The sequence below is a fragment of the Triticum aestivum genome, chromosome 1D (assembly GCF_018294505.1).
Source record: "Triticum aestivum cultivar Chinese Spring chromosome 1D, IWGSC CS RefSeq v2.1, whole genome shotgun sequence".
Classification (NCBI taxonomy): Eukaryota; Viridiplantae; Streptophyta; class Magnoliopsida; order Poales; family Poaceae; genus Triticum; species Triticum aestivum.
In genome coordinates this window covers 459,131,244-459,141,249 of record NC_057796.1, presented here as the reverse complement: position 1 = coordinate 459,141,249, position 10,006 = coordinate 459,131,244, and the positions used below count along the sequence as shown (strand labels likewise).

Sequence of the window (10,006 nt, the reverse complement as noted above, 5' to 3'; positions counted from 1 at the left end):
GGCAGAGCTCGGGGTCATGGCGGCTTGATTTGTAAGTATTCCCTGAATCCAGCTAGGGTTTCTTTCTCATGCTTTCTGAATCGGACCGGCGAGGATGGATTGGGGTGGCAAATGTGTTTTATCCGTATAGTCGCATATAAAAATATAGGGTAGCAGCCGCCATTAACACCGCTTGAGGGGCAGCACCTCCCTCCATCGTCCTCCTGTTGTTCATGACCCCCGAGCAGCAAATCAAATTCATGGGAGGAGATTGGGGGATAACCACTGCTTTGTACTGAACATCTTGTAGCTTTATATTTTCACTTCTAAACAAGTTCTTTACCACCATGAGTTAGCGAACGGGGGAGGAAACCCACATCCCAAATTCAACATTCTATCCCCATTTATATACCAATTGAAGTATTAGGAGTAAAATGCAACATTCTATTATTATTATTTTCTTGCTAAGATTAGCACGCATAAATTGAACGCAAACATCATCAAGTTATTCTTTTGTGAAGAAAAGGGTACTTTCCTGATTACATTCATGAAACCAATGATTCAATGCAGAACCACCAGAAACGAAACAAGGATAATAGGCTTGTAAGTTATGATACTGTTCATGCTAACAATCGGATACTGACATGTGGGATAAATTATAAAAAAGGAAGCTGATCTTGTGGCGGTGTGAAGGACGATGATTAAGTTTAGTGTAGTAGACGCCAAACTTGAACGGGACCAAATATATGTATCTCCAACAACATACATGATGGACTCTGTCGCAGGACAGCAGAAAGCCACCAAATCTGAATTCATAAAAACAAACTCATGTGCATTCAAGGACAAACTTATCAGAAGCACTTCATAATCTTCAGGAGACTAGTCCCCAGATCCGTAGTTGTCTGGCACACCCAGCACCTGAGAATCCATCATTAGCGCATCAGAAAATTGATAACACAATGTCCAAAGGTTCAACAAGACAGCCTAGCTATCGAAGCAACAGAAGCTACAGCTATTTAAAACGCCAACCTGGTACTCGAAACACATCCCAGCCCTGTCCCAAGCAAGATTAATCCAGCCGATGCACCAACCGCCCCTTTCGACTTGTGTGACGAAAGACACCAATTTTCACCAGCGATAACAACCTTGCACGCAGGCGCTGTTTATTTTTTAGGCCTTGTTTCTGCAAAGCAGTCTAAGCTGTTAGAATAAATCCGAGGCCACCGTCGATCATCGAGAACCAAGCAATTACACGTACATGACATCAAAATTTGTTAACGAGGTTCATCATCATGGCTACATCCCCGGGGCCTGATTATGGGCGCTCCTCCCATGACACCGCTACAATACCGCACCCGGTCGTCCTGGACGCCGGCATATGCCGCCGGATTCCCCTGCGTTCCTTTGCTATTATGCTGGCATATGTTACATCATGTGTCTACCCCCGCTATATATAAGAGGCCTAGGATATAAGTGTCCTACTAGGACACGACTCCATATCCTATCTAAACACAGTACAACTAAATGTCCAACTGTAACCTACCTTGTACACTATATTCGACACAACTCTAACAAACTCCAACTTGGCGAATATTCTCCACCACCTTGAATTCGTCAATGCGTCAAACTTCCATGTACATTGGACTTGAGCTTATCCCACGAATATCGCTGCTACTCCAAAAACTCCATATGACTCCACCTGCAACTTGTAGTCTCTTCTTTTCTTGACCACAGTCAACGCTCGAGCCAAATTTAGTTCCACATTTCTCTAGTTTGCGCTCCCAACTTTCAGAGTATCCATCCAACGCCATCACACACTGATCAGACCTGCGTGAAAGTGAACAACTCACATATTGGGTGTCACACAAAAGAGTTACCTGAACTCAACATCACCGCTCCTTTCTTGACCGCCTGTCTGAGACTTGAAGGAATTTCACCGTTGCTTGTAGTCATCCCGAGTCAAATTCACAGTTTTCTAACCACATGTATGACCATCAGAGCCCTGGCCCGTCTCCATGCCCCGTGCGTACCGCACGCCTCGCCGCTATTACCGCGTCGAGCCTCCGCTGTCCTGGTCGGGTCTCAAGGGTCGCGAAACCATACCACTCAACCCCCACTGCAGAGTACCACCAATCATCACCGACCGATACGAGTTTCACGCTTCCATCAGACCACTGGGCTCCAGTCCAAATTACGTGTCCCTCGCTTTTCCGTAGCTGAAATAGGGTTCGATCCTCTGGATCTTTACACTGTGGCCCCTCAATCCAACTCCACCTTCAACATGACTCCATGGTGGATGATCAGTCCACCCTCGCGCCCCGTCGACTTCAAGCTCTCATGTGCACCATCTTGAATCAACCCCGCGCCATAGTCTTGTCGAAGCCACACAAGCACTCGGGCCTGTGCCACGTGTTTCCACGCCCAGAAGTCGGTCACCATCAGCATCACGCTCCTACGTCATCGTCGCCGATCTCACCACGGTCTTCTGTACCAACCGACTTACGTCGATCCGTCAGACTGTCTAGTCTGACCCAGCCAAACTTATCCGACTGTATGACACGCTCAAGGCTCCCAAATTTTCTTCCACGAATTTCCATCCATCACATGATAATTCCATCACAGCTGACATGACTTTCCGCAGCGCCTTCAAGCATCCTTGTTGCACCAACAAATTTTTCATCCATATCTGCCATAACCCAAGGTTTTCAGTTTCATTAAACTTCTCCGGCTTAAACCTGGTATCCATTGACGCCATAGTTCTTTGTACGGCTGACTCTGTGAAAAAATAACCAAGCTTCCCACGCGATGCCCAAGTACTGGCGTACGCATATAGAACCTGATTAATCCATGTACTACTAGCCTTTGCTTCACGTGAACTTGTCTCCTTGGCTTCAACTTCTGATGCTAGCCAATTGCTTTGTCCTGCCTCTGCTTTCCGATCGATGCACACAAACGATGGATATGTTTATTTTCGACTCGATCTGCCGCTGCCTCTTCGTGTCATCGGGGACTCGGTTCTTTTTTTTTTTCTCAAAACAAATCTCACGTACACACGTGCGTTTCCTTGCTGTTTCCGATTGCACCACGTATCGCTAAAATCTGCACGTCCCACGACCGATCGAGTTCACGCTCAGCTGCCCCCTGCGCACGTCTTCCGCCGCTTGGGCCTATCCGCGTTGCCGTGGGCCACGTACCAATCTCGCCGATTCCGAGCACTCAACTCGACGTCCACGCGATTGTGTCCCACACCGATTCTTCCGACCTAGCCGATGATTCAGTAAACAGAATATAGATTCCATGATTGCTAGATTGATGAGGACCAAGCAATCACATGAGCACGACATCGAGATTTGTTAACGAGGTTCATCATTATGACTACATCCCCGGGGCCTGACTATGGGCGCTCCTCCCCATGACACCACTACAATACCGCATCCGGTCGCCCTGGACGCTGGCACATGCCGTCGGATTCCCCTGCGTTCCTGTGCTATTATGTTGACATAGGTTACATCGTGTGTCTACCCCCGCTATATATGAGAGGCCTAGGATACAAGTGTCCTACTAGGACACGACTCCATATCCTATCTAAACACAATACAACTACAGGTCCAACTGTAACCTACCTTGTACACTATATTTGACACAACTCTAACAAATCTTTTTACGCAATCCCGGGCCCGCTATCACCAGACCCACATGCGTCAACCAGGCCCAACCGGAGAGCAACACCGACTTATGAGAGACCTTGGGCCCTCTTCCCCCAAAAGACTAGCCTGTTAGGAGGGGACACCCCCATCCTTATAAATCGTGTTATGTCTCCTCCCATAACAGATGTGGGACTAAACCCAACAATCTGCCACTCACACATCGGTCACACATGGGCCCGCTAACACTAGCGTTTCCAGCCCGCCAACCATGACCGACCACCCGTGAGTTCACCGATATTTATTCCGGGCACCTGGGCTCTGATATCACTTTTTACGCAATCCCGGGCCCGCTACCACCAGCGTTCCAACTCACATGCGTCAACCAGGCCCAACCAGAGAGCACACCGACTTATGAGAGACCTTGGCCCCTCTCCCTCCAAAAGACTAGCCTGTTAGGAGGGGACACCCCCTTCCTTATAAATCGTGTTATGTCTACTCCCACAACAGATGTGGGACTAAACCCAACATAAGCAATGATCAATTTGACAATTGAAAACCATAGTAGTAGTAGGAAACATAGGTAGAAACGAAAAGAACTCCTCTAACAATCATCAAATTTTTAACATCTCCAGTGAACTTCACAAGTCCAACTACATAAATCATAAAAGGAAAAAGGAACAACCTGAATATCTCTAATCACTGTCAGACTTCTCCTTGCTAGCTATAAAAAACACATATTTGAATAGAATTTCCAATGGTATAATTTTTGTAGCATACATTTCATATATTATTGATCTTATCGATTGTCAGAGAGTTAATCTTGAAATACGAAATAGGCCCTATATATCTGGATAGAGGGTGTACTTCACCAAGAGAAGAATTGGAAGAATTTAAAGCAAGTGTTATGTGTAAATTACCTGGATGCCATCTTTCATATGCAGATCCTCTAAACATGCCACTCCTTCCATCTCCACTTTATAACATTCCTTGCTCATGTGATTTATCAACTGAGTGCTCAGACCATTTTCTGTAGCAAAATCTTTTGGGTCCTCAATGTTATCCAGATCTTTCCCCTCGTCATTATGTTGGCAACCACCGTTAAGTTGTACTGCACAATGAAAAATGTAACATGTGTGCATGAAGTGGGAGTATATATAACTCAATACAACGACACCAATAATTAACAGAAGTATAAGTAAGCAAAATAAGATGTACATGACTTAATTACCAGACTCTCCAGTAGAAATGGCATCGGATGGCGTTGTCATTGATAACATCATATCAGTAGGTGGTGCTACTAGGCTCTCAGAATTCAACGCATGCTCACTTTCCACATCAATCTTTTTGGTCGTATCAGTACTTGTTGCCACAGGACTAGTTTCCATTGCAGACTCAGTTCCCATCAGGTCCTGGGCATCAACCATCTCAGAAGTAACAACTTGTACTGCACATAAAAAATGGCACATACATGCATGAAGAGAGAGTATGTACAACTCAACACAACGAAGGAATTAACCACAGTAATTAAGCTAAATAAGAGGTACGTCACTTATTAGTTATTACCAGATTCTTGAGTAGAAATAGTGGTGGGCTGCGTTGTAACCAATAATGCGGTATCAGTAGGTGGTGCCCCAGAGCTCTCAGAATTCTCTACAGGCTCACTTCCCACAACCATCGCGTCAACAGCTGTCGCTTCAGGGCTAATTTCCGGAGCAGCCTCAGTTCCCATCGGTTTAAAATGGTCATCAACCATTTGTTTCGTGACAAACAAGAGCTTGGGATGCCTGGAGTGGTTCTTTGTTGCTCCTTTCCATTCCTCTTTTGTTCCTTCGCTCACACCATCATGAAGGGCGACCTCCTTAAGACGTGGCAGGGACTGGATCCTTGTGCTGCTAAAGCCATCCAGATCCTTGCATATAAGCTGGAGGGACTCAAGGTCTGGCAGAGCACCTTCTTCGATTACCAGCCCAGTCATGACTTCTACCACGATGCATAGGCGTTTCAGGCTTCCGAGTGCATCCTCTTTGATGACGAGATTGTCCAGTCGAGTTGCATTCAGCTTGAGGTACTTCAGGCCGCTCACGCTGTTCAGGGCTTCAAGAATGCCACTGCTCAGCTGAAGATGAGAGAATGAAAGACAAAGCTTAGTGAGTCCACCTAGCATGCTAACAAAGGGAGGCAGGTTGGATATGTTGTTTCCTTGCAGTTTGAGCGAGCTAACATAGCAGGATGAGTCATTTTCCAGGGAGAAATTCAGCAAGTCTTGAGACCATGCACCGTTCATGTTCATTGAGAGTGAACGAGCTTTGTTCTGATCGGTGCCTCTGTCGATGAACTCCTTGATGGCCTCTGAGAGATGACTTAAGTAGCTGCTGGCATCGGTGGTAGACTCCCACCATATTTTCACCTTCGTCAGTTTCTTCATTTCACCCATCAGCTGTGCAAATCCCTGGCTCTTGTCATCCACAACAAATCCTGCTACAGTTTGCAGTTTACTGTTCTCTTCCTCTTGCAACCAAGCCTGTAGCTTACGGATTTTCCGGCCTCCTACATCTTGTGGGAGCTTGAACTTTCCAAACAGATGAAGTAAACTTTGTAGTTGCATGACTTGTGTGGGGAGAATATCTATATTTGTTCCTCTTACATCAAGTGTCTCCAAAAGTTGAAGCTTCTTGACCTCTTTGGGGAGAACTGTAATTTTAGAAGCGCCCCGGAGGCTTAGGTACCTGAGTAGCACCAGATTGCTGCATATCCCCTTGAGATGCTTGTCCTCCATGTGTTCATGGCACTCTTCTAAATCCAAAACTCTCATCAGTTTATACTTGGAAAAATTCAAGACAGATTTGTGGGCTTTGCCAAAGATTGTCAGAGAACGAAGAAAGGGTACATCATTTGGATTAATTCTGGAGCTTGCAGCACTTCCATTATGCAGAGAGAGCCAACGAACTTTACTGGGTGGGGGAACATCATCGTACAACAAGGTAACAAAATTCTCACACATGGACTTGTGCAGGAGGAACTCGAGCATTATGCCGTGAGTTTGGCATGCCTTCACCTCGGCTCTGCCGCTGCCGCTGGCATCAATTGGCTGGATGATGCTCCAGTCGACCAGCTCACTAAAATTGGCAACAGCGACCTCCCGGGCACTGCGTTTATGCTCTGCTTTGATGAAACCTTCAGCAGACCATCGCCTTATCAGGCTTCCTCTCCTGATCGGGCGGCCACTTGGGTAAATACCAAGATATAACAAGCATGTCTTGATATGTTGCTTACTTAGGCCGCTGTAGCTACGGATGAGCACACTATTCATACTTGCTAACTTCTTATTGTTCTCCAGATGTTCGCCAAGGTTTCCTCCCAGATCTGCCCATTGTTCCTGTCTGGATTCACCGTGCAACAGCCGTCCTGTGGTAACAAGAGCAAGGGGCAGACCATCACACCTCTTTATTACCTCTGAACTCAGCTTCGTATCACCGACTGATGGTGGATACACCAAGGAAGCTTCCTCACAGAACAGTTGTCTTGAATGATCGTCGGCAAGAGTTCTCATTACGTACACATGACCATCACGACTGCTGCTTTTCATTGCTATGGTCTGCCTGGCCGTCGTGACGAGCACTCTACTGTCGACCCCAGGAATAACAGGGAAAGCATCTTTTATATCGACCCAAAAGTCTTCCCGCATGTCATCGATTACAATGAAGAACCTGTAAGTGATAGAAACGAGTTAGAATCTTCAGGCAAAGCAACTATCGGATAGCACAAGGAAACAGAAGTAATATTGCTAAAAAAATCCTTCTTTAGAACACTCAAGTTTGTTCTTTTATCGAGTACGCAAAAAATCTCCTTTGTGCCTACAAACAAAAGATATACTAATATGTGCAAATTTAGATTCTTCTAATTTTATTTTTACTTTTATGTTGTTTAACATTCGCCATGTGTTATGATCCAGCATACGCGCCCAACTGATTGGTATTTCTCTGTTCACAGGATACAGAGATGAAGAGACAGAGAGTAGAATTCACAGAAGAAAGAGGGCACCAGATTCAGAGTTTCAGGGGAAGAGGTGAAGAGCAGAGTTACAGGTCACAAACTTTTCCAATGGCAAAAAACAACGGCAAAGCAAACAACTCTCGCTCAAGGGCCGGGACAGCTGTCGACGACGCACCGACTTGCGCTAGACGATACAGAGCCAACCATCAGATCAAGCAGTCCACTTTGGGCCACTGAATCGTGCAGCTCGGCGGCGCTTTTGCTTAGAGCGTCTGAGTTCTTCAGCTTGTTCTCCTGTACTCTGCTCCAACATTTCTGCCACAGATCTTGTATGCTCCGTACGACTCATCTTCCAAAAACGATTTGCAGAGTTTGTGTCTAATATTTGTACAAGTTGGGTAATTGGGTTACTGTTGAACTTCCAGCCATACATTGTATGGATAGATCAGTAAGAAGATACTCGTGGTACATTATGTGTAATCAACTCTAGCTCATATTACTACATTTCAAAGATGTTAGTGTTGATGTTGAGAACTTTTGCTTGTTGTGAAGAGTATCTCAACATGCAGAATACACAGTTGAGAAATTAATAACTTTTGAGGTTGTATCACATGGTGCGACAATGAGATTAACAAAATAATTCCATCCTCCAAAAATGTGCCAATGGACGCGAATTGCATAAAATTGTGCTAAAATAAAGATGCAGTTTATATAGCTATATCGATGATATTGTAGTGTGGTGGGCAGTGGAATTAGAGAGAAACACGAGTCGAGAAATCCAATGGAAGCATAATTAGGTAGGAAATTTCCTATACCTCTGTGTCCCAAGGCGCTTTTGTATGGTTGCACAGAGCTTGCTGTTGCTGGAGCTTGCGCTAATGGTGGTGGTATGCGTCCCAAGTTCCTGCAATATTGCTTGGAGAAGATCTTCTGGGCCTTTCTCTGCAGCTCGAACCCAAGCCCGTGCTTGGTATTGCCCCTCGTCGTCAAGTGTGTCGTACACACGCTTGGCAAGTTGAGACTTGCCGATACCACCGAATCCCACGATGGAAATCACCTTGAGCTTCTCCTTGGGTTCTTCACCTTGCGTCGAAGTTCCCCTTATCAGCTCCATGAGCTCCTCCTCGGGCGCTTCCATGCCGACGGGGCTATCTGTGTACGTCTCCGGCTCCGGTTCCGGCTTGGCCTCAGGTGCCCGTGACTCAAAGACGGCGGTGGCCCGGCCATCTCCATACGCTAGATCGGTGTACTTCTTTCTCAGCTCCGATGCCTCGTCAGACCGCTTCCTGAGACGAGCGATTGCCGCGGCAAACTTGCCACGGGCCCGCACTGTCTTCACCCGGTGAGCTTTCCGACGGATCCACCCCGCGTCCGCGACGGTCGCCGTCGAGACGCGGTGTATGAAGCGGTCGATGCAGTCATCAATGTCGTACGCCAAGTCACGCACGATCTTGATCCATTCCTGATGTGCCACGGCGGCGTCGCTCGCATGCTGATGATTACGATCATCTGTGATGGCGGCAGCAATGATCGAACACTCCCTTTGGATGTGTTCGATGTCATGCTCCAGTTCCGCCAGCAGCCTCCGTCTTCTCAGAAAGAAACCGGCGAGCTTAGGCGTGATCTTCGCCGCCACCGTAGCAACCGCAGTTAATTCGATCATCGCTGCGCCGGAATTCCCTCAAGATTGATCAGATCATAATTGACACTGTTTCTTCCCTCCCCTCCCCTCTGCCTTCATGGAGTTTCGTGGATACAGAAAATAGTTCAGCAACTCATCAGAGCCATTGCCGGTTCAAAACCCGGAGACTACGATTTTGCTAGCAATGATGCCAACCCACACCAACCATATGAATAAACTAATACTAGAACAGAAGAAATAGCGCGGGGGCATCTTATTTCTACATCCCGGTGGGTGACATGGGTCCAGCCTGCAAATAATGATGTTCACATGGAAGTCCACTGGTGGTCAGAGCCTCTACAACGAGAGCCACCACTTTCCCCTGCAACTGGAGCCATCACTTTCCCCTGTAGGTCCCGACGGACAACCCAACCGAACAGTATAAGAGCAATCTAGCAGACCTCGCATCCGACGCAAACCCGCATAATTCCGGCGATTATATGGGCTTGGCTTATTTATCTGGCCAGACCAGAGCCCGCATCGGTGTCCGGCCCATAAATATTTTTGCCGCAGCCCGCAAACACAACCCCCGAGCCACTATAACTGCGGGTTTGCGGGGCAGATGCGGGTCGAAACCCTATCCCCCGCAGCTACGTTCCCCTCCAATTCCCCACAGTGCCGCTCGATTTGTCGCTGCCGACGAGCCTTGAACCGCCATGGCCGACTCGGGGGATAAGGCGGAGCGCCGCCGCCGCGCCAGATCTGA

General features: G+C 47.1%; 1 protein-coding gene across 2 annotated transcripts; it reads right to left on the bottom strand.

The window, feature by feature from the left end:
- Positions 1-476: 476 nt before the first annotated feature.
- Positions 477-9,545, bottom strand: LOC123182933 (disease resistance protein RGA4). Of its 2 annotated transcripts, XM_044595630.1 has the most exons (10): positions 8,435-9,545; positions 5,190-7,333; positions 4,855-5,070; positions 4,544-4,734; positions 3,174-3,241; positions 2,607-2,795; positions 2,483-2,559; positions 2,010-2,095; positions 1,857-1,900; positions 1,238-1,806 (listed from the first exon to the last, which is right to left on the bottom strand). In XM_044595630.1, the coding sequence occupies exons 1-10, from the start codon at positions 9,280-9,282 to the stop codon at positions 1,602-1,604; spliced, it is 4,068 nt and encodes a 1,355-aa protein (XP_044451565.1). In that variant the 5' UTR covers positions 9,283-9,545; the 3' UTR covers positions 1,238-1,601. The 2 variants fall into 2 exon arrangements, with proteins under 2 accessions (XP_044451563.1, XP_044451565.1); XM_044595628.1 differs by lacking the exons at positions 1,238-1,806; positions 1,857-1,900; positions 2,010-2,095; ... (1 more) ...; positions 2,607-2,795; positions 3,174-3,241 and adding exons at positions 477-897; positions 1,009-1,162 and having other exon boundaries at positions 8,435-9,540.
- Positions 9,546-10,006: the final 461 nt, after the last annotated feature.

What these genes read in the sequence shown, in the direction of transcription:
- LOC123182933 (XM_044595630.1), bottom strand. Translation starts at nt 9,282, where the DNA reads ATGATCGAATTAACTGCGGTTGCTACGGTGGCGGCGAAGATCACGCCT. An exon ending in CATTTCTACTGGAGAGTCTG is followed by an intron (nt 4,735 to 4,854) that starts GTAATTAAGTCA and finishes TTCATTGTGCAG; the next exon opens with TACAACTTAACGGTGGTTGC. An exon ending in AGCGGTGATGTTGAGTTCAG is followed by an intron (nt 1,807 to 1,856) that starts GTAACTCTTTTG and finishes ACTTTCACGCAG; the next exon opens with GTCTGATCAGTGTGTGATGG.